The 24493-nt window shown below is 38.5% G+C and overlaps 4 protein-coding genes across 5 annotated transcripts; 2 read left to right on the top strand and 2 right to left on the bottom strand.

Annotated features, from left to right (window-relative positions):
- Window positions 1–7462: 7462 nt before the first annotated feature.
- Window positions 7463–10491, top strand: LOC137719830 (uncharacterized). Its single transcript, XM_068458839.2, has 6 exons — window positions 7463–7574; window positions 7662–7758; window positions 8545–8610; window positions 8720–8846; window positions 9415–9532; window positions 9804–10491. Exons 2-6 carry the CDS (start codon window positions 7692–7694, stop codon window positions 10296–10298), a joined length of 873 nt encoding a protein of 290 aa, XP_068314940.1. The 5' UTR covers window positions 7463–7574; window positions 7662–7691; the 3' UTR covers window positions 10299–10491.
- A 1260-nt stretch (window positions 10492–11751) lies between these two features.
- LOC137720066 (elicitor-responsive protein 3) lies at window positions 11752–13936 on the top strand. The gene is made up of 5 exons (XM_068459074.2): window positions 11752–12351; window positions 13070–13135; window positions 13217–13343; window positions 13454–13577; window positions 13704–13936. The coding sequence occupies exons 1-5, from the start codon at window positions 12285–12287 to the stop codon at window positions 13788–13790; spliced, it is 471 nt and encodes a 156-aa protein (XP_068315175.1). The 5' UTR covers window positions 11752–12284; the 3' UTR covers window positions 13791–13936.
- A 142-nt stretch (window positions 13937–14078) lies between these two features.
- LOC137720067 (uncharacterized) lies at window positions 14079–18527 on the bottom strand. The gene is made up of 5 exons (XM_068459075.2): window positions 18057–18527; window positions 16376–16632; window positions 15187–15288; window positions 14821–14929; window positions 14079–14447 (listed from the first exon to the last, which is right to left on the bottom strand). The coding sequence occupies exons 2-5, from the start codon at window positions 16445–16447 to the stop codon at window positions 14320–14322; spliced, it is 411 nt and encodes a 136-aa protein (XP_068315176.1). The 5' UTR covers window positions 16448–16632; window positions 18057–18527; the 3' UTR covers window positions 14079–14319.
- Window positions 18528–18840: 313 nt separating this feature from the next.
- On the bottom strand, window positions 18841–22325 carry DGD2 (digalactosyl diacylglycerol deficient 2). 2 transcript variants are annotated; one of them, XM_068459072.2, is made up of 5 exons: window positions 22121–22325; window positions 21286–21653; window positions 20596–20862; window positions 19947–20296; window positions 18841–19553 (listed from the first exon to the last, which is right to left on the bottom strand). In XM_068459072.2, exons 2-5 carry the CDS (start codon window positions 21565–21567, stop codon window positions 19052–19054), a joined length of 1401 nt encoding a protein of 466 aa, XP_068315173.1. In that variant the 5' UTR covers window positions 21568–21653; window positions 22121–22325; the 3' UTR covers window positions 18841–19051. The 2 variants fall into 2 exon arrangements, with proteins under 2 accessions (XP_068315173.1, XP_068315174.1); XM_068459073.2 differs by having other exon boundaries at window positions 21286–21625; window positions 22121–22320.
- Between the last annotated feature and the right edge of the window lie 2168 nt (window positions 22326–24493).

Genomic DNA, 24493 nt, shown 5'->3' on the forward strand with positions numbered 1-24493 from the left:
GTGCTTGCCTTCATACGAGGGATGTTCTTGGCACTACGTGAAGGGTATTGAAACCTTTTACAGTAACATTTCATATTATCGTAATCAAGATTTGAGAGGTCCCCTATTAGAACCGTCGTTACCCTATTAGAACCGTCGTTAGCCAAACTCATCATTCAATTATTCAAAGTCATTGTTTCTCAAACCTACCATTTTTTTCTTTGCATCTCGAATTTGCATCTCTCTATTGAAAATGCTCTAAACCAACGAGAGTTAGACAATGCCAACCATGCAATATACACATATGGCTTTGTTCATTACAGGCCTTGCGTTTTGAACAAATCAATAAGGTACAAAAGGAAAGACGTCAAAGAACCATGAACTTGACAATGGACACACGCATACTTGTCCTCAATGCACTTGCAAACTAGCTAAGGTTTCGTGATGGGAATGATTAGTGACGAATTAGAGGTGTATTCAATTAAAGATCAAATTTTTGAGTTTGATGACATTTTTCACTAGAAAAACTTTAGCGGCTGAGTTTCTTAATGGGAAGTGTTATTGGCACTCCAAAAATCTCATTCTACACTCCTCACAAGTCTATTTTCTTTATAAATATAGCAAATTTGGAGTGTAGAATGAGAAATTTGGAGTGCCAATAACAATTCCCTTCTTAATTTGTCAACCATATTTTTGAGTTATACATGTTATCTTTTGAGAATGTTATATCCACTGGGCATTCACTTTTTTTTTTTTCTTTTTTCTTGAAAGCTGCGGCATTAATTCATTAATAAAAGATGAGTAACAGATCAGTATAGTGGGCTGGTAAAACCCGAAAATCTAGGCAGTACAATCAGAGAGAGTAAAACATCCATGAGAATGTCGGGAGGCTTTTCCAAAGATATTCACATGGGTCAGTTAAGGCAAAACGGGCAAGACGGTGAGCAGCTTCATTATGTTGGCGGCGTGTATGCGTAATAGAAGCTCTAGTAATAACATATATCATAGCATAGGAATCCTCGACAATGTGCCCGATGAGGGACGAATTTAGAGGACCCTTTTGCAAGGCAAAGACGATCTGGAAAGAATCGCTCTTAATAATAATGTTATGTAAGCCCCATTGAACCGCCAACAAAAGCCCTTCTATAACCGCAAAGGCTTCGATTATGAGAGGCGAGGAAACATGCTCAAAAGTCTTTGTAGACGCAGCAACAAAATTACCGTGCTCATCACGGACCACAACACCAACTCCACCAGATTTGAGTGACTCACTCCAAGCACCATCGACATTTACTTTGAGGAATCCCAGTGGAGGTTTAGTCCAAGCAGAGGCAAGAGCCTGGGTCTGACAGGAGCTTCCACCTTAAGAGCTTTCTGAAAGTCGAGCCACCAGCTTGTGGCCTTAGCCATGAGAGCATCAGGTTTCTCAACCGTGCCTTTCCATAGCATATCGTTTCTTGCTACCCACATCGCCCACACCATTAAGCACAATTTGAAATTTTGATGATTGAGAGATGAAGCTAGGGATGTGCCCCAATAAAAAACAAAGAGGACATGTGAATCAGAATGGGGTTTGCCAATGGAAGTGGAGAGCCAATAACATGAGGCAAAACAACAATCTCGCAGAAGATGGAGGAGGGATTCCACATGGTTGTTGCAGAGCACACACATTAGATCTGTATGCATATGGCGTCTGTCAAGGGTAGATTTGGTGGGGATGATGTCCTGACAAAACCGCTAAGCACCTTTGACTTTGGGAGAGACCCTGGCTGACCATATTCTTTTCCAGATAGTGGATGATGCGGAAGGGACGTAGGAGGAGGCTTCATTGTTGGGGTTCTATAGCTGTCACCATGCTACCTGATAAGCACTCTTGACCGAAAAATGACCTTTCGTATCATAGTGCCAAATGAGTTTGTCTGACGGATTTTGAAAGTTAAGGGGGTTAGAAATGATCGCTTCCGCTTCAATGTCGGTGAACAGAGACTTGAGGAAGGGAAGGTTGCATTAGTGAGATTGATGTCCGATAAGTTGGTCCATAAAAGTGAAGCAGCAGCCTGTGGGTTTAGGTGAGAAAATTTTGAATTGAGAAGAGGAAGGTAACCATCAGTCCTCCCAAATTTTGGTAATGCGACCCAAACCAATCAACCAGTGGGAATCCCTTTCAATAATGGGCATACCAGCACAAATACTTTTCCAAACAAAAGATGCATTGTATCAAACATGACCTGAAAGAAGTTGCTAGTAGGATAATACTTTGCCTTAAGGGTTTGAGCCACCAAAGAGTGGGGTTCGTAGATGAGTTAAGTCGAGATTGAACGCATACATATTTTTGAAACCCAAGCCACCCTCCGATTTCAGGGCACAAAGTTTGTCCCAAGAGATCCAGCGAATCATTTTGGAATCGTTGATGCCATTCCACCAAAACCCCGTAACTATACGGTTAAGATCATCACAGAAGCTTTTGGGAAGGAGAAAGCAATGTATGGTACAAAGAGAAATGGCTTGGGCGACAACTTTGACGAGTAATTCGTGATTCGTAGAGATTAGAAGTCGGCCTTTCCAACCCTGCAACTGTTTCCAAAGCCTTTCCTTGATATGGCTGAAACATACCTGCTTATTCCGGCCAACTACAATAGGAAGCCCAAGATATTTCTTATGTTTGTCCACTTTATCCAGCCCCAGTAGACAACTGAGCCCATCCTGATCAATACGCCTGATATTGTGGCTGAAACAGACGACACTTTTCATAAGGTTAACAGATTGACCTGAGGCCTCTTCGTAAGCTTTTTGAACTTTGGAAATCTGGAGGCAATTGTCAACATCCGTTTTGGCGAAAAGCAGACAATCATTTGTGAACATGAGGTGATTGATAAACGGAGTGCCACTTCAAATGGAGATCCCCTGAATTTGCTCCTCATGGTCGAACTTAGTGAGCAGAGTCGAGAGGCTTTTTGCACACATGAGGAATAAGTAAGAGGAGATAGGGTCGTTCTACCGGAGCCCCTGAGCCAGGTGGAGGTAGCCACAAAGAGACCCGTTGATAAAGGAATATGAAACAATGCTCACACATCACATTAACATATTGGTTCGGTATAGAGGGAAGCCCATAGCTTCCAGAATACCTTTAAGAAACCCCCAATCCACACAATCATACGCCTTACTAATGTCAAGTTTCATAGCCATGAAGCCCTTTTTGCCTCGTTTACTCCTGAAAATGAAGTGGACAATCTCTGTGGCAAAGATGGTGTTGTCCGAAATCAAGCGTCCAGGAACAAAAACGCTTTGATAATGGGAAATAATCTTGGGGAGGATTAGCTTAAGGCGATTAGTTAAGATCGTGGAGGCAATTTTGTAGACGACATTGCAAAGGCTAAAGGGGTGAATGTGGGACATCTCGTTGGGATTTTCTTGTTTTAGGATGAGAGAAACGTAGGTGTAGTTGATTTTCTTGAGCATTTTCCCGAATTCATTGAATGTGAGGATTACCCTGGAGACATCAGAGCCGATAACATTCCAAAACCGTTGGTAGAATAATGGTGGGAGTCCGTCTGGGCCTGGGGCAATCAAGGCATCTATTTGGAACAAGGCAACTTTGACCTCAAATAATTTTGTCGCCTTATTCCCACCAGGTTAAGACTTAAAGATGTTGGAAAAGTAATCCAACATAATGTTTTCAATATTTCCTTCACCCTCAGTCAAAAGCCACAAATTTGATTTTTCACCTTTCTACCAGTCATCTTACGGTGGAAGAAGCGGGAATTACTGTCACCCTCATTTAACTAAGTGTATCGGGAACGTTGCCGCCAATAAGACTCCTCGAGGGAAAGAAGACCATCCAGCTGAGATAGTAGATTAGCTCTCTCAGTGATGAGATTCTCGCTAGCGGTTGATCAAGAATAAAGCCTAGCTTTGACTATATGCGATCCATTTCCAGTTGTTGCGAGCGAAGCATCTCCTGATGCCATTTTAAGAGAGCCACGCGAACCAACTCGATTTTCTTGCAAATCTGGAACATAGGAATGCTTGCCACTAGGGTACTTCAAGCTTGGCGGACGACATCCTCACACCCCTCATGCTTCATCCACATCTCTTCGAAACGAAAGAGGATGATTTTTCCAAGTTGACATGTTAAAGGTGGTGCACCACAGAGAAATGGTATTTGGATTTCCAGTCAAACGTCGTGAGGACCAGATCCAAGCATTCATTAATGCCACCATGGCGATTGGTCATCCAGGTAAACTTCCCCCTCCCCCCCCCCCCCCCCCCCGGGGAGAAACCCATGTCGCCCAAGTTGCAGTCGCCAATAACTTGTCAAAATTTCAGAATCTGGTGGATGGGCCTGGTCCCCTCATCCTCATTTTCATCTAGGTGCATTTCATTGAAATCCCCACCACAGTTCTAGGGGAGCGAGGATTGGGTAGCCAGAGAACAGAGCAACGACTAGGATTCGCAGCGAAGACTAGTTTGATGGTGACCATAAAAACCAGTGTCAGTGATCAATGTTGCCATAACCATCGATTTATACGTCGATGTGTTTGAAGGAAGATGAAAGGATCCGTAATGGGGTTGCTAGATACTACAACAAGACTACACCCCTAGACTTTCCCACATAATTAACACAAAAAGCCAAATCGAAACCCAAGCTTAACTTTGAGAGCCATGATAGCAAGACTATTGCATTTGGACTCACACAGAAATGCAATGGTGGGAGCTTGCTGTTGGATAAGCACCGTTAGGGCTTGAATTGTCCGGTGGTTCCCAAGCCTTCGGTAGTTCCAGGACAATACTCTTATTGTTGTCAATGGGGCTAAGTTGGCTCAACCGCCGCTGATTTACCATAGAGACAATTATAGTTTATTTTCCTCCCCAGCCATCTAGATGTCTCAACTTCCTTAAGTTCTTTAAAGGAGCTGATGCAAACCTCGTAAAGATTTTTATATGAAGGGACCGCCAACCTGACCATCGATCCACGGGAGCCTACTGAGCCATCATTTCCCTTGAGATGTTGTTTATTTCCCTTGATTACAGTGTTAGAAAAATGGAGAGGCTTCCTTTGTTTGGGATTGTAGGATACCCGAGCTTTCTTAGGAGATAGGCCCGTTAGAACATCAAATTATATCAAATGATGGATTAGATTGAGCTGGGCTAAGTTGAAGGTAACACATGGTGGGTTTGGTCCACATCTTGAGGTAGCAAGTTGGGCTCGACCTTAGCCCCGGGTTCAAGCCCAAAGAATTAAAGCTCATAGAGTAGCACATTTGACTTTGAGAGGGCCCGAGGTGGTACCCTGTTTGGATCACATGACACTCAATGAAAGTCCATTCACAGCAATGGTTAGACAGCCATTAGAGAATTGGGTCCCAAAACTGTCTAGATGCCACACATGGTCGAGGTCAATGAGGGATGCTCGACGTGTGTACATAACAACCTATGCCAAGCTCTGATAGGTACAAAGGTGTCGTACCCAGCTATGGCAAATGTTGTTCCGGACATATGGAATTGTCATTTGTTGTTATCGATCCAGGTGGCTGATCGTTTGACATCTTCCTAACACTTCCTCCTCGCTGTGAATTGCCTTGCCTACTCTTCCCATACTTTGTCGAGGAGGCCATAGAAGTCGCCCACCAAGTTCCATTTACATCGCCAGTGACGTTCATTGGAACCTGTTGCCGTTAGATGTCGGGAAAAGGGAAAAAGGAAGGTCGTGGCAAGTGAGATACGAGAGGCACGCAGCTCAGCAAAAAACTGGCTATCGCTAGACCAACCTACCGATGATTTCCATGGGCAACCCCTAGAATTTCCCAATCGGCCACAGAAGAAGTAGAGCTGCAAAAGACCTTCGTATTTGAACCTAATGACTCAGGTACCCGATGTGGGGCACAACAAGAGATATGAGTGTACAGAAGCTTAGTGGTGTCAAAATAAATTTGCATGCGGATGAATCCACAAAAACCCTCATACATTTCCAAGACGGCCCCGAGTTTTTCCCCAAGGTAACGGGCATTCTTTTTGGTGTAGAGGTTATAAGGAATCTCGTGGGCTTGAACCTAGTAGATTGCCATGTTGACTTTTATGTCGTCCAATGAGTGGTAAAACGGCCAAGGCTTGACCGAGAATGTGTAACCCTTGACAAACCAAGGGTTACCTTCAAGAATTCAATGAACCCCTGATTTGTCCCCCACCGTAATGGAATAGACGTTGGATTTCACCTTGAAAACTCTAACAACTCTGAATCCATTCCAGACCACTGGGTATTCACTTCAAATTAAAATTAAGTTACAAATTGCAAGGGATTTGTAGCTCAGCTAGTTAAGAGTATTATTTTCAATTCTCTCTTCCCCAATAACGCTTGTGTTAGAAAAACAAGATTATATTACAGATTTAAAAGCTCTTTTCGCAAATTAATTAACCACTTCTAAGAGTCATGTTAGAGTTAGAGTTACTCAGCAAATCATGGAAATCCTAAGCCACCAATTTATCAAATGGGGTGCATTTTTGCTCACCCATATTAACTTTAGGGTATGCTCACCATACACCTTATTAGGTGCCATGTGTCCATCCTTGTAACCTTAGTTACTTGCTTATTAAATATATCATTTTCAATTTTCAAAACTATAGTTCCCCACCTAGCTAAACCCCAGAAACAACTACCCACCCATGCCACCCCTTCAATTGATTCTTCAAAGTCTAACCCCACCCCACCCACCACCCCCCCCCCCCCCCCCCCCCAAGAAAAAACCAATCTTCTTCGTGCCATGGTGAATCACCATGTCTCTGTTCTCCTTCTTACACTGTAACTCTAATTTTATTTTAGTTTATAAAGAAACCCAACAAATGTCATCACCAAGAAAATAATCCCAAATTAGAAAATCAAATCTATATGTGCATAGAAATATCCTCGCAAGAAACAGAAAGGCCTGATTCTTTAGGTGAGGTTGCTATCGAATTTCAGGGCTGCAAAGGCGTAGCCTTCGTGGTGGTCTTCGACTGTTGTTACAGTGGAAGAAAAATGAGGGAGGGCGGAGGACGGAGGACGAAGTCATGGCAAATTCGCCATGCACCTGAAGAAGAAGATTGGCTGAGTGGGTGGGTGGAACTTTGAAGAATCAATTGAATGGTTGGCGTGGGTGGGGAACGAAACACTGCTGGGCAGGGTTTGAGTTATTTATTTATTTTTAAGTTGAATGTTTAAAATTAGTTTTAAAAATTGAAAATGATATATTTAATTAACAAGTAACTAGGGGTTAGAAGAAGGGACACATGGCAGCTAATAAGTTGTATGGTGAGCATATACCAAAGTTAATGTGGGTGAGCAAAAATGCACCCTATCAAATGCAACAAATTATCTGGCATTTGGAAACAATGTATGTCAATTAATTGTTTTTTCTTATTAGCAGATATTTTTCTTTTAATTCCAAGTTATACATGCATAAATTAAAAACGTCATCGGCCAGAATAGGTTAGAAACATATACGCCTGGTTGTCACCATATGATTGTTGTGGTGGGACGGAGAGATGAAAACAACATCTAGTTTTATATATGGGAACAGAAGTATCTCATGAACCTGTCAACCCCTAATTAGCCGGGCTTGGTAAGAAATGTAACAACATCGTAGACTTTCACTCTCTTAATATATAAATGAATTGATTGTCTGTTGTATTGTGTTGCGTTGCTTTAGGTGTGTTGATAATTTCATCTCATCGGAAAGATGCCTCACGGAACGCTTGAAGTTCTTCTTGTCAGTGCCAAAGGCCTCGAAAACAATGATTTTCTCGGTAAATTTTGATTAATTCTTTTTTATTTTCAATATTATTTGTAGAAAACAAATATACATACATAAGAGAAATGATTTCTGGGTTGCACTTGCATTGTTGATTTCTGCTCCATCTTCTGTGGATCTCAAATCTGAATTCATACATTTTTGGCTGTCCATATACCTAATGCTGGCTAGCTGTTACAGATTTTTCCAGGCCGGATGAACATGTTCTAATTTAATTCACGTGTCGTGTATGTGTATCGAATTCATGTATACGCACGTTTGTAAATATGTCTTCGAATGTAAAAAGTTGGATCATAGATACAGTATCCCAAAAATAATCTCTTCACATCGAGCTGTAGTAAATTTTAAATGATGATATATAAATTCTCTCTATTTTCCCCATGTTCCTGTTTTTTTTTTTTTGTATTTACATGATCTAATTGTTTTATTATCTGTTTGATATTCGTGTATTTGGATTTAATTATCCTGTAATCAATCTACAATTGCCGTCAATAACAAACGAGATGATCTGCTAACATTATGATATTATGGAGGTGTTTGCACGCGGAGATTCTTACGTATATGCGTCAATATAACCTGCTTTTGATATCTCTCTCATCACGAGACAACAGAATACATCCCTATGACAGCAACAAATCTCCTGCTTGTGTGTAATTCATTGAGATTATTATGATTTTTTCTTTTAGATTTGTCTCCACATATAGTTTCTGAATGCTAATTAAGTTGCTAACTATATGTATGCCTGTATAGATTATGGGGTTGAATGTTTTTTTATGAGCAGGTAACATGGATCCCTATGTTATTTTAACTGTAAGGACCCAAGACAAGAAAAGCACTGTCGTCTCAGGTAATTTCCATATATCTCTTTCGCCCTCTAGGGTTACATTGGTGTGCAGAATACCGTTATCAATTGATTGTGCAACAAAAACAAATCTGTACATGCGTGCATGCTGCAGGGCAAGGATCTGAACCAGAATGGAACGAGACCTTTTCCTTTACAGTCTCCGACGATGTTGATGAACTTCGCTTGAAAATAATGGACAAAGATACCTTTAGCTCTGATGATTTTATTGGAGAAGCAACGTGAGTACTTCTCCTTTTCGTCCCTTAATTATGATTCAAAAGTACTTCTAAGTTTTTTCCGTCAAGCATTAGTGTGATCAAGCTAAGGGCTGGTTTGGTATTGCTGTGCTTTGAAAAAAAACTGATTCTGCTGTGCTGTGAGAATAAGCGGCTGTGAAATAAAGTAGCAGAGTGTTTGGTAAACTTTTTTGTAAAAGTGCTTTTGAAAAAAAAAAAACAGTAGTATAGTATTTGGTAAACTTTTTTGTAAAACAGATGTGAAAAAAAGTCGATTTTTCAAAGCTAAGTTTTGCAACTTCTTGTTTTTGGCTTTTTTTCATCCAAAACTGTGAAAAAAAACTGAAACTGAATGTTTACCAAACACAAAAACAGCTCACAGCTTTTTTTGATACCAGCTTTTTTCAGAATCACCTCAATATCAAACCAGGTCTAAGACTAGTGCTCGACAATTATCCTTGTAAAAATAAAATGTAATTGTAGAAATAACTTAGCACAGTATAATGTGACACATGTTTGTTACTTTACATGTTTAATTAGCTAACCTTTGGCCTACGCCTAATTAATGTAGGGTTGCTTTAGAGCCGTTGTTCGCTGAAGGAAGCCTTCCACCAACTCCATACAATGTTGTCAATCAGGACAAGGAATATAGTGGAGAGATTAAAGTTGGACTCACTTTTACTCTTGAGGTAATCATAAAAAATTGTTGATTACACTTGAAACTTATTAATTTTGTGATATGACTAAAAGTAAGTTAGTCTTGATTTAATTGAGACTCGATTGGATTAGTGTATCACATTTACAAGAAAAGATGGATGTCCTTTCATTTTTTTTTTCCCTACTTTTAGTCATTTTTGGTCATCATTTTCTTTTATTTTTGTCACAACTTTTATTTTTGATGTGGAAAGGCACTACTACTATCCCATGACCCACTGCATATTTTCTTTGTTGTTATTGTAGAGAAGCGGCCACGGCGACAGTTCTGGAGACTATGGTGACGTGGAGAGCTATGGTGGTGGGAGGAAAGGATCACATAAAGGTGAGGAAAGGTATGGTGGTGGTGCTGGTGGCGGCGGTGACTATGGTGGAAGTGGCGGCGGCTTTGGTGGAGGTGGAGGTGGCTATGGTGATAGCGGTGGTGGCTATGGTGGAGGTGCTGGTGGTGGGAGGAAAGGATCACATAAAGGTGAGGAAAGGTATGGTGGTGGTGGTGGCGGCGGCAGCAATGATTATGGTGGAAGAGGTGGCGGCTATGGTGGAGGCGGAGGTGGCTATGGTGATAGTGGTGGTGGCTATGGAAATAGTGGTGGCGGCTATGGTGGAGGTGGCGACGGCTATGAAGGTGGTGGCGGTGGTGGTGGTAGTAGTTATGGCAGTGGTGGTGGATGGAAAGAATCATCTAAATCTGAGGAAAGCTCTGGTGGATGGAAAGAATCCTCCACATATAGAGGATGAGTTTATTATCATAATTGACAGTACTGTAATGTATGATTGATTATCATTTAGCTGCCTGGTCTTATTAGACAATAAAAGAATAAAGTGCTTTAATCTTGTTCGAGGTTCCTTTCTACCTGTGGACCAAAAATTTTACTATGTTACGATGTATGACATTATCGAATAATTAAAGTGTGAGATGTGCATCTATGAAGTCATTAGTATTATTGTATTCCATGTTATTAATGTCGGTGCATTGCAAGTGAAAGGCTTTAAGTTCAAAACTCGTAGATGATGAATTCGATACTAAATTAGGTTGTCCATTGTGTGGCTTAGCTGAACTCTCATTCCCCTTATACCATCTCCAACCCTTGGGCTAAAACCTAAAATTTTTAGCCTAGAAAAATTAGGTTTTAACCTAGAAACAGTTTTTTGGCTCAAACCCTTTTGAGCTAAAATTTTAGCCCCAAATCATTAAAGAATAAATGTAGGCTAAATTTTTTCTTAAAATAACTTTTTTAAAAGAAAAAAAATTATGTAGACTATCCTGATTTAATTTTAGAACATTTTAACCTAAAAATATTTAGGAAAACTAATGAAAAGGACTTGAAAACTTTGAGTTTTAATGATAAGGATAAAATAAAGGGTAAAGTGAATAGTACCAAGATTGACTTTTTAGTGTAAAAATGTGGTTTCTCATTAAAGTGAACAATACCGTGGGCTTTTCGTTAAAACTCCCTAAAATATTTAGATTCTGACAAATATTGAAAAATCACTAACCGACACCATAAAACTCGTGAAACACTATGAAAGAATATGAAACACGTAAAAGAATTTTTTTTTAATTACTTTAGCCGTTGGATTTAAATTTGGATTGTTAGATTTTTTTTACCGTTGGATTTCATCAAATTAGATCTTAACCGTTGGATTCAATTAATTTATTAATATAAAACTAAAAAAAAATATACATATATGGTGGACCAGCCCCACAAACCCAAGAGGAATCTTGGGCTAAATTTGGTCTATAAATGAGTTTTGAGTTTTAACTCCTATTTGCCCCAAGGGTTGGAGCAAGTTTGGGTAAGTTTAGAATCTAAAATTTGAGTTTTACTTCAAGAATTAGAGTAGGTCTTTAGTGTAAAGTACTAAAAAAACAAAGGAAAAAAAAAAAAGAAAAAAAAAGAGAGCATACTTGAAAGTGAGCATCCAATGACGTATATGTTTGGCACTGCCAATATTTTCAAGGTATGACCTTCACGGGCATGTGCTTTTGACATTTTTGTTTACTCTTAACACAATTCTCAGCATCATACACCAAATCATTCATGTATTAGGCCCACTGGCAACCCATCCCTTAAGGCTTAAGCGATTCTAAATCTTTTAATTAAAAAATAAAAGTCAAGGCAATAGTTGAAATTCTTATCATGAGTGCAACGGTAAATGCTCTAACCACTTAAGCCATAAGTCTAAAATTATTCAAAGATAACATTTTTGATTCAAATCTTCTCAGTTAGCTTGAATAGTCCCATCACAAGATTTTAAATTGCACACAACAAATAGATATCAACCTTTTGTTGATAGAATTTGAACATAAATCTTTTTCGAAATCAAATTAGTTGTCTTGTGACATCCAAACGTTCATTCATCCGATTCATGCTATCGTCAATTCATTCTAAAATTTTTAATGAACAAGTGTAATAACTATACACAGAAATAAATTTCAGTTGAGGTTACTTGGAGTTGAAAACAGGAAGCCATATTTTGTAGAAACCGATCCAAGTGAACAAAGTCAGCTCCTATTCAGATTCAGACAGGCTTGGTAAATTGGTAAACTGGTAACTGATGGTAACTAGTAACTCCTGAAGGCTCTTTAAATAGCTGACAGGCCAATGACTCGGTGAGTTGTTCTTCCTAAAGCAATTGCAGCTTATAAAACTGCAAAACCAAACTTGCAAACTACTCGGTCTTGTCTCTTTCTGTTGATTTCAATCTTCATCCGATCCAAACATGCCTATCGGAACGCTTGAAGTTCTTCTTGTCGAAGCCAAGGGTCTCGACAACAATGATTTTATGGGTAATTATTTTCTATCCCCACTCTGTCTCTGTATGTGTAATATTTAATCACGAACCTTAGATCCTCAACATTAGTTTATGCTGATCATTTTTCTGTAAATAATTGTATAAAACGACATCGGGGTTGCTTTCTGATCCATCTATATTGGTATGTGTGTGTGTGTGTGTGTGTGTGTATGTATTTGTGAGGGTAAAAAGTTGAGTCTTTGATGCAGTAACCCAAAATAAAGAATCCCATGAAAGTTCTTGATCCCTTTTCATGGATCCATACTAATTCAAAGTGAAGTAGAAAATAAACTTTTTGATAAAAGCGATAAAAAGGAAGGGATCGTAAAAATTCGGGACGTCAGGTGTAAGGGTGATTGCTCTTAACAACGATCTATAGTCCCTTTACAGTAAAGTAGAAAAGATCTATCAAAATTTCACTGGTGTTTTTCTCATCAGTATTACTTTTGTGTTTTGACATGTTTATTTGGATTTACTTAAAATTGAAAAAGATCCGATCAACATTTCCTTATGAGTTTATGATCCTTGAGTGCTAATTTTCATATCATCAGGACATATATCCGGCTGAATTCCGGTTAAGTTGAATCGATATTTTTGTAGATTGTTTCATAATTTGATCTGAACCTGATGTTGCCTTCTAAAATCTGTCTGCATTGAATTTCTGAATATGCTAATTATGTGTATACTCATGGGGTTGAATACTTTATGAGCAGCTGACATGGATCCTTATGTCATCTTAACTGTAAAAACCCAAGAGAAGAATAGCAATGTGGTCTCAGGTAAAGTTCTAGCCATCTTCATCATTCCGGCGCATTTGCTGCAATAAAATTTGTGTTGCTTAAAACTTGTGCATGCTGCAGGGCAAGGATCTACACCAGAATGGAATGAAACCTTTCTATTCACCGTCTCAGATGATGTTTCCGAACTTAATTTGAAAATCATGGAGAAAGATAACTTCAGTGCGGATGATTTTGTCGGAGAAGCAACGTGAGTGTTTCATTATGATTCTTTAGTATGCGGTCACTCGAAAGAAAATTGCACCCTGTTCTGTCTGGTGCTGCCTTGGTCTGATTAACTTATGTGTGGCCTATATGCAGCATTTGTTTGGAGCCAGTGTTCACTGAAGGAAGCCTTCCTCCAGCTGCATACAATGTTGTCAACAAGGACAAAGAATTTTGCGGAGAGATCAAAATCGGACTCACATTCACTCCCGAGCCTGAGGTATTGCTTCTCGAAAGTTCGCTGCTCAGTCTGCTAAATTTCGTCTGGTTGTTTTGTTTCTGCATTCGTGTTCAGTATTTTTCAGACACTGGAGTGTGTTTGACTTGACTGTATTCATTGTTGCAGAGAAGCGACAACATTCCTTCTGGAGGATACGGTGAGTCCGAGGAGAGCTATGGCGGATGGAAACAATCGTCTTACGGGGAGGAGTAGAGGATGGAGGAGCTTCAGTCATGTTGGAGGTTTCTAATTTGGTGTGTTTCAGTGTGTAAACCTACATATTTATATGTGCCTCAACTTGTTTGATGGACCGAAATAATCAGTCAAGTTTATGTAGTTTGATTTCGATTGTTTTTATAGTTTCTTTGTTCGATGGCGTTCGAATTTTATCTTTCGTTTTCAATCCAACATTCCTGCTCAACACAAGACAAAAATTCTTAACAAATAAGTTGTCAAACATTCTTAACAAATAACTTGTTTGAAAGTTAATCCCAAAACACCTTGGATCGAATCAGATTGAAACAACAATCTGTCCATTTTATTCGTTCTTATAACGCATCGTTCGTCTCTCATGCCATAATGCATACAAGACTAAAATTGAAATACCAAACCGAAGTAAATTCAGGAATTAACCAAACTGGAAATGCATTATTCCGAAGAAACTGGAGAAAAGAGCAATCCGACAATCAAAAGAAAAGTGAATACTCGGCACCCTGCAGAGACAAATGGATAACCTGGAGCCTTATTCTTTCATAGCTTCTGATGCTTCAAGGTCACCAGCTTGAATGCTCTTCCCAGCCTCACCAGCTTCAGTGTCCTTCCCAGTATCACTGCTTTCCATAGGGTTGGCGGTTTCCTCTCTTTCTTTACCTGAAGTAGATGGTGCAATTAATAAATCATGAGAAGGAAACACAAAACACTACTAAGCGAACCAGCGGTCCAGCGGCAATGCATTCCAGATAAAAAATTTTCTTTTCTGTAGAAATTAAAAGACACCAATATAATGCGTAATGTACAAGCGAAAGCTAGCATTTTTTTGATGTTATCACATGATCTTTAACTAATATATATCTTCAAGTTTGAGTGCAAGAGAAAGATAACTTTGACGATATGATACGTGCAAAGCTTCGGAACAAATCAAAGGGTCCTTGCAGTTCAATCCTATTAAAAACAAACTATTTCTTATAACTTGCTACAGAGAAAGAAAAGGAGGTGTCAAACACTTTGTAGTTCAGAAATTTACCCAGATTCACAGGCAGCGGCCTTGAGCTTTGACCGCCAGAGTTTCTCCTGGTTAAAGAGATAGGTTTGTTCTTCCTGCGTTTCCTCTTCAGTTTGTTGATCTTACAATCCTACAAGAGGATATACGAGTAAGACAACGTCCGACAGTATAGCATGTCTGATAGGTCTTCTACATAATTTCATGTAGTACACTTAGAGGGTCCCATAAGTAATAAAAGAAAATCAAGTCCATCAAGTCTCCCAGATATAATATGAACAGTAATGCGAAGATTCTCAAGGTAGCGATCATTACAATATATGAGATGTGAAAATATGAACGAAGATGACTAAATGTTTATAGAAGCAAAGCAACAACGATAAAACTCACCGGTGCATATATTGAAAGCTTGTTTTCCTTCGCATAGTTCACATATCGCATAAGATCTTCATATGTCGAAAAATGCTGACCAGTTGCAGGACACAAGTAGTGCTATAACATCGAAACATTAAAACAAGCGATCACTCAGTTCTGAAACCAGTTGAAACATGGGGGGGGGGGGGGCACAAACATTTAAAGTCTCATAAATTTTGCTTTCAGAAAAATAGCATGCCACTCTAAGTAAAGTAATTTTTATGTTTTAAGCCAAGAAAGTGGAAAGTTGTCTACTGCCATTTTCATGATGGAGAAAACATGCCACAATCAAAGTACTGATCAGGCTAAATATGCCAAATCAATTATTGATTACATAAACCGGTAAAGATAGCCCAAATAACTTGACAAAAATATTTATTTGTATCATCAAAGTTAGGAAATGGGCCTGCAAGCTACATAAATGTTCATCTATTCGCAAGCACAAGCACACAAGATGACACAGAAAGAAATATCAAAACAATTATGCTCACTTATGGAAAATGCTTGACTAAGGACTCCCTTAACATGGATTAAAGATCTTGGATATTTATATGAAAACAGTAACAGAAAGCTTCTGTTCAAACTGTAAAAAATTGATGGCTTAGAACCCTAGCATCATATGACTACGGGTACGTTTCTTGAAACTCCACAAAACGCTACTCTGAAGAGTGAAATTAGTGCACAGAGGCAAGACTTCTATCAAAGAAGAAACCACCAAATACAGCGCCATCAAACATTCAAGAAGCAATCCAACATGCATGTTTTAACTAAAGAATAAAGTATTGTGCAGTAAGATTTAAACCAAATTTGCTAAGTTGATCTAACACCAAATACAAAATTCACTTCCCAATTTACTAATCTTATGCAGATGAAAATTCTACGCTAAATCACAAGAAGATTGAGATTAGAGAAATAAATGAGATTTTTGTTAAAAAAACAAATGCCATTTCAGTTTAATAGAAAATTAAATTAACTTTCAACTACTAGGAGTTCATACAGAAGGAGAATTACATCAGCTGTCAATCTACTACCAAAACTGAAACATATTACAGCAGTAATGGAACTCATGCATGTGTAGAGCATAAGATTGGTTAAAAATTCAGATCTAGAACCGAATAAAATCAGTAGACATAAATGAGAGCCTGGGAATCAGGTGTTTAATTACCGAGGTTTTGGAGCCTTCGTCCTTCAACTCCCACCCGTCAGGAATTGGCTTTTCCAAATTCTTATCTTCCATTGATGTTTCCGCTCCTGCGCTCTAAATAAACTCCCTTCTATCTCCACTCTGCTTGAGGGTCCTTTTAAACCTAAATTTCGATGACAACGAGGCATTGCGATGGCAATTCGATAAACACAAAAGATGCCTCCAAGTCCACGTGTTCCCATCTTCACAGTGTGTTTGGACGAGGGGCCAAAACGTAACTGAATATAGAGAGAATTAATTTTTCCGTAAGAATATAGTAGAACAACTGGAAATGACAAACCAAACAGCGCACCATTCACAAGAAAATTCAAACATTCAAAAGGGGGATGAATGCAAGATAGAGGCGAAAGTGTTACCAAAAATGAATAACCCAAAAAATTCAAACATTCAAAAGGGGGATGAATGCAAGATAGAGGCGAAAGTGCTACCAAAAACGAATAACCAAAGCTTTGGAACATTCACATTTCAGCCCTTATGATACTTGATTTTAGAAATCCGCAAACTTATGTGTTGCATACCAAATAAGCATATGAAGAAAATAATGCAAATTTCTGACCTCAAACTGGAAATGACAAACTAAACAGCACACCATTCACAAGAAAATTCAAACATTCAAAAGGGGGGATGAATGCAAGATAGAGGCGAAAGTATTACCAAAACCGAATAACCAAAGCTTTGAAACATTCACATTTTGGCCCTTATGATATTTGAGTTTAGAAATCCGAGAACTTATGTGTTGCATACCAAATAAGTATATAAACAAAACAATGCACATTTCTGGTCTTAAACTGGATAACAACCACGAAAGGAATCGATAGGCAACACTTTGAGCCCAGTAGGAAATTATAAGATATGAGTAGCTTAACTGGGGTACATAAAAACAGTAGAATCCATCAATGTCAAAACACATTTGATTTCTTATACGCCCACTTGTTAAATTCTTACACACACGCACACACACTTGAATTAACACTTTCCAAATTCTGCATTCAAGATAGCTAGTAGCCAACCAAGTGAGATACAAAACCCGAAACCCTTAACATTCATGAAGTTCTTAATAAAAATTTCCATTAGTCTTAACAGCTGAATTCCAAAACCCCAAAAAGCAATAATCACTTCATAATAGCTGAATTGCTACGAATTGCCACAACATACACTAGATTTTCTTGTCCCATGAAATAAAAATGAGTTGAACAGCACCAGATAGAGATCGGAATCTGGAATCCGGATTAAATTCAAATACCTTTTGACTCCAATTGGACTAATATGATCCTAACAATAGTGGCAACAAATCTACCCCAAGTTGAACACACACACACACAATCATGCAATCAAACAAAGCAATATGGGAGAGAGTGTTTAAATTCCATAACAATTCCATATATGCAAATATGTTCTAACAATACACACCAAAACTAGAAAGTAGTATCTGATTACTTTCTACATAATTTTTTTCTAGGAGCACTACTAAGTTTCATAAAACATTAAAAATTTAAAAACCAAACAAAGCAATATGGGAGAGAGTGTTTAAATTTTCTCTTCTCGATCAATTAGAAACCGTTGGCCACCATTTTCTCGGCAACCAAACAGAAAGAGTAACAACTACACTAAGACAAATACAATTGAGAGAGTTCGGTTCTACCTTCGAATTTCTTCTTCTTCTTCTTCTGCCTCATGATCCGCGAGCTTACAGAGATGAGAGATTGCTCCGTGGCTTTGCTGTGTTGACAGTTGAACGACACAGCTCCAGTGTTGGGTCGGTGGGAATTAAAACCCCTACGTCAAAACGCCACGTAACGACACCGTTGGATCGGCCTCCGGAAAGGTGCGTGGGCAACATTTTGTAACAATGCCTCGTGTCGACGGAGTCGAACTCACGTCGTAATGCAACCACAATACTCCTCTCCACTACTGTTGTGAGGACCACTTGCACTTAAATTTTGCGTAGTTGCATGACTTATTTCGGCCTTCAAAATAATCGGTGTAATTTCCCCTCCTAGTAGTTGAAAAGGTCAGTGGCTGTGGGGTTTATAGATCTAGGTTTTTGAGGAAGGAGGAAGAGCTTTGCGTAGAGAGTCACGAGAAAGTTTATATTTTTGTGTTTGATTCAGTCGCCATAAAAGTTGGAGTTGCAGGAATTAGATAACCCAAATGTAAGCCCATGTTACATTGACATCTATGCCCCAGATGGGTTGTCATAAGTTTGTTAGCGTTTCTTTGAGATCACGCTTAGTTTTAGCGATGCGGGGTTTATAGTTATTTATGCGACTTTTGTCTGCTTTGGTTTTGTATTTGGCTGTAACTACATTTTCTTTTTACCTCGTCCTTGGAAAAGCAGGATAGAGTGAGCAATACAGCCTATGGGCCGCAGTTAGAGCACCGGTCCAAATATTGTTGCTGCATAAACAGTCGAGCGCGATGAAAAATACCAAGTAACCACACGTATTAAACGTAAGTAGTATCCACAACAATGTATATGTACATTGCAGTTATAATTACAAATGCAAGTTCCCCCTCCCTCTTGTCCAGAAAGACTAACAATGATAAATTAAACACGACGTTATACGCAACAATGTACATGAACATAATTCGACTTGTGTATTTTGTATAAATTATCCCTCGATTCCCACCCAGTTCTCAATTTCGTTTACCTGCAGGCATGGCAAACCCAAGCTCTTTACATTGTTCCTCATCTGGTTGCAAACTCTTCGGGATTGCACCGAATATCTTCCGTGTTGTTTCAAAACCAGAAGCCACATGATGCACATATGCTGATGCATTCTCCACTGTACTCCAAGCACCTAATGAGGTAGACATAAAGCGTTTCGAAGGATTTTTTGATAGCTTCCTGGCAAAAGCCTGGTCTAGCTCAGCAACCCTTAGAAATCGTTCCGTGGCAGCTTCCCATGAAAGCTCATGCCTCTGTGCATCAGTCAGCTGGGCAGGCTCTTCAGCAAGCACGTGCTGTGTGAGCTTAACAAACCCATCAGCATTGTCATATGTTCGACAATTCGGGAATTGCTTGAAGAATTCATTTGAGGGGTGATTGGCACATACAACGATTTTACCCATTGCCAATGCTTCTGCTGTGGTTGTGCAAACCACATCCGTGGTGCTTGGATTGAGGAATACTTTATAACTGAAAAAGTACAAGGATAATCTGTCAATATCCAACCAGGCCGATCATCTCTATGAGAGAACATCTCAAATGAATAGAGGTATTTTTGGAAAGGGAAAGGTACAAATTGGTAATAAAACTGCCCTAGAACAGCCCACTGATAACCATGAGACTAATTCAATTTCAACCCCCAGAATAACTACAGTACTTGTATAATAAGGGTGAGCCATCCTATCATTTCAGTATCCAGAATAAGAAACGATTGGTCAAGGCCAACCATTTTCCACAAGAATTGTTGGTCGTGTGTAATGCAATGTTGGACAACTAAACTTTCTTTTTCTGAATGTCATTAAAAATTTAGACAAAATGAATTTGATCTTATGAGGAAGCTGGACAGATAGCTAGGAAGCTTACTCGTGAAATTGAAGATCAGCATGGTCACAACCAGGGTGGACTCGAACGGCCAGTTCCAATCTTTTGGCAGCTTCCTGAACTTGATCAGAGTCCTCCCCACTTCCATATAAATCAACTTCAAGTCCAGTTAATTCCTTTTGATGATCCTGCAGAAGCTTGAGTAGCTCCTTGTAGCCTTTGCTCCATACCATCTTCCCAATGTAATAGGCACCTTTGGTGAAGGCCTGGACTCCATTTTGTTGTTGCTCTAGCTTTTTCTTGCCTATCTCCAGAAATTTTGGGTTGACTCCATGAACATTGCAAACAATGGATTTAGGATAATCCTGGGTGGCTGCAGATAACCGGATTACCTACATTATGGCATAGGTGAGATCTGGTTAGCATGTATAGCAAGACAATGACAATGATATCCGCATTCATCTCTCTCAAACTTCATCATCATCAATCATAAGCAGACTTATAAAAAGGATACAACAAACTACCGGCACAGCTTTGTTGTCATACAGTAGCAACTTGAAGAGCATATTTACCAAGTCTAATGCAAAAGCTAGAAGAGGCTAGATAAAATAAATGAAGGAAAGCAAAAGATATATTACTATTCATCAAAAATAATTTATGTAAAAGAAAACTAATATTTATCAAGATGTACCTTATGACAATATATTCCAACAACCCAATTATTTACATATTTAAGAAGAAATGCTTTCATTCTTCCATTCCTCTCCCTTCTCACATATTCCAAATAATTGGTGTGGATGATTCCTACAACCAGCCGGAACTTAATCTTCCATCTCTTCCCGTGATGAAACCATGTAAGGTGCTCAGGCTCCTCAAGGATGGCAACATCTGCATTTTCATCAGGGACTACTTCTGAAATATCTCCAGCAGCGAGGATGCTCCTTTTATCTAAGGAAAACTGCGATAGAATTGACGTCACAAGTTGGTACTACTACACAAGGAATGGAAACAAAACAGCAGACATCCTTGAAGGTACGAAAATAAGGAAAAGGAGAATATTGGATAGGTCACAGGGTAAGATGGGTCAACTTGGATGTCCACCACGTTGACTCACGCCATGGGCTTCCACCATCAGATAGACTAATAGTTATTAAACTCATAATATATTGGACTGAACAGAACAGGAAAGATCAAAAACGGAAATTAAATAAATATGACACTTTCTTTTTTCTTAAAACATCATAGGTTTCAATAATAAGAAAAATGGACGGCCACACAACCTCCCCTTAAAGGCATGCACAGTTATTCCTTTTAGATTATGAAACCCTTGACTAGCAAATAAACTGGCTTGTACTTCTATTAAATCTTTGGGTATATATACCTTTCCAGGATAAAAAAGTATACTGAAATCAGATTTGAATCCAATCCTCTCGTCAACCCAGTGACGGACATAAGCCTCCTGCTCCGAAGGTCTGCTGAATGTGATATTGTTAGGATATACTAGTTTTTGATCTTTCAACGATAACCAAGGGATAACCAAAGAGACAAGTCTCTCCCCATCTTTTGCAAGATAGGCTGCACGGAATAGAGGGTTGACGGCAGTTCCAGTCATCCATGGAAGACTTGCAGTAGTAAATATCACAATATGTCGCTTTTTATCCATCCAATCATAAGGAACGCATGCGAAAACCAATCAGCTCTGTACACTACTTCAGCACTCTCTAACAATTTGATCAAACAGATTGTAAACTGCAGTAAGTAAAAAAAAACATGAACAATCACTCAAATTGCATAACGAACAATGACCATTGCAACACATTAAAAATCGAAGCAGCCCAGGTACTTTTCAGCATAGTTTGTATTAAATGCACACACAAGAAAATAACAACGTCATAGAACTACGATTTATAGACACTTGGCTGCGAATTCGATACTAATTTCCAATCACACCTAGTTATATGATTCTTTTACACACAAAAGGGACAATTAAACATTGATTATAAGTATGATTTACGGTTAATACTTGATTAAATTTTCTCGAGATGGATAAAATTAGACAAGAATTCGGCGATATCCTCAAAATTTCTATGATCCAAAACGCAATATCGAAGCGACCTAATTCGAACGATACAGCACAAACAGGTACAGAAATTTCATAAATTAAATTAAAAGCGTAAAACGTATATAAAATTAAAAAATTTCTGGGAAAATAGTACCTTATAAATATTCCGGGAAAAAGAGAGGAATTGAAGCTCAGGTTTTGAAGGAATTTCAGGCAGAGAGAGGGGGGGAAGGGGACAGGAAAGTTGGTTGCCTGGTTGGATACGTTAAGTGGAGGAGGCGGTGAGAGAATAAGCGGTATCCGTCTGTGGAATTTTACGCGGTTTGACCCAAAGACATGAGAAATATTTCAACCGGAATATGTGGTATGTTTTTGTGTTTTTATACAAGTAGTGAAAAATTTATTTTTTAAATTATTAACTTTTTAATCTATAAATTTAATTATTTGTATAATGATACGTAATATACTATCTCGTGTTCGGTTACATTGAGAAATCTCTTCAAAGATATGACCCAATATTAGGGAAATTTTATTTAAACCCATGTAACCTTTTTCTATACCCAACTTAAATTTTAAATGTTAATTGTCCATTTTACCATATTGCATAGTTACTATTAAGTACCAAATAAAATTAATAATAAAACTCAAATTTATCAATAAACCCACACATTATAATTAAACCCTAGAATTACTCTTTGTTTATTCTACATTCATTCTGGCTAAAACCCTAATAGCTCTTATAGAGAAAAAACAAACTTTCTTTATGTTTATTTTTATTGATAGATGGTGATTTTGAAGTTTTAAATCTTCCAATTAAGATATGACTCGATTTATGGATATTTTATTTGTTTGATTTAACTATTTTTAGAGTTTAAAAGATAGAGTATTTGGATTTCAATATTTTTTCATCAATCCCGCATAGTACCCTTTTTTTAACTTTCTGCAACAACAAATTGTTGTAGGCACTCTCCCGGTCTCTGTCTGCATTCCAAAACACCCTCCAATATGATTTGTGCTGCTGCTGGTACATGTATGGCTGCTGGTGTCCTGTGTCCACATGCCCGCAAATACGATTTACATTTTTCTTGTGACTGATCAATGCTTGAAGGCACTGATTTAGGAAATGAGTCGTCCACAATCACTATGTATAATGAATTAAATAGCTAACAAATCCACCCACTGAACCTTGCCTGATACCTTTTCAAAAGCTAAAATCATTGGATGGCTGCACAATGTCATTTTAGAGTTAAGACGTAAAGATAAATTTACATATTAAATTAGGTTTGTAAGGATATTTTAGGTAATAAATTTAAGTTTAAAGAGATATTGATTGTTTAGTTAAAAATCAAATGAATGCAAAAAGTACATTAGGCGTACAAAAAGGTTACATGAGTTTAAATAAAATTTTTCAAACACCTGTCATCCAGACATTTGTTGTCTTGTTAACCAAACACCCTACTTCATCTTAAAGCCATAACCAAACACACATCTTCTTCCTTGCTTCTTTCCCAGGCCCGCCCCCAACCTCTGTCCGTCAATCTCATCCCGCAAACCCCTCCTCCGACCATCCCAACCACTTCCCCGTGGATCTCCGTTGTCCCCACCCCAATTTCATCCCCAACTCTCTTCCATAAATTCCATTCCTAACCCCACAAACATGGAGAAAAGAAGATCCATCCCCATGGAGCACTTTTCTCCCTTCGCCGGAGACCTTGTCGCCCCCAACCTTGATCTGGAAATTTACCATTGCTTGCAAAGGAAAAATCTATCAGTAGTACAGAGATCTATAGCCATAGAGGTTGGTAAGAGATGGATGGTGCGTATGGGCAACAAAGAGGAACTTGGCTTCTGGGAGGAAGGGCATGAAAGTGGTGGATGAATGGGTCTGTGTTTCTTCATCGTTGGAGTTAGCGAGAGGATGGATGTTTGGTTGCAAGAATAGTTGATAATTTTAGTATGTATTAATGATACACGTGTTTTTTTGTTAGTGGCCCACGTCATAGTAAGTACACTTATCGTACTGAACAGTCAGTTGTTTGGGCGGATGGTTTGCCATACGACGTCGTAAAATGGCACCTCGGTTGGTCCGGACGTTAACGTTAAACATTAACTACGAAGGCCGTGGAACCTCGTTGTCGTAGAACTTTTGGTGTCATTTTTATATAGATTTCAACTCGAGTTGTTTTTTGTTTGCTGGTAGTGGGGTATTTTTTGCAATTTCACTTTTATGTTATGTAATATTAAATATTTTAAGTATTAAATTATTTGTGTTTACGGAATTCTACTAAGAGTAATAATTTAAATAAGTTTAAGTTATTTATTGCTCATGGCATTTAATATTATGCAACATAAAAAAAAAAATTTCCGTAATTGTTGATATAGTAATGTTTCTTCCTTAAAAAATTGACAAGATTGAGATTTTACCTACAATGGTCGATAAAGTATTTATTTATTAAATAGTAGTATAGAAAGATTAGGAAACTAAATTAAATAGTAGTATAGAAATATTAGGAAACTAATTGACAAA

The sequence above is a fragment of the Pyrus communis genome, chromosome 1 (assembly GCF_041283825.1).
Source record: "Pyrus communis isolate YQ-2024b chromosome 1, ASM4128382v1, whole genome shotgun sequence".
NCBI lineage: Eukaryota > Viridiplantae > Streptophyta > Magnoliopsida > Rosales > Rosaceae > Pyrus > Pyrus communis.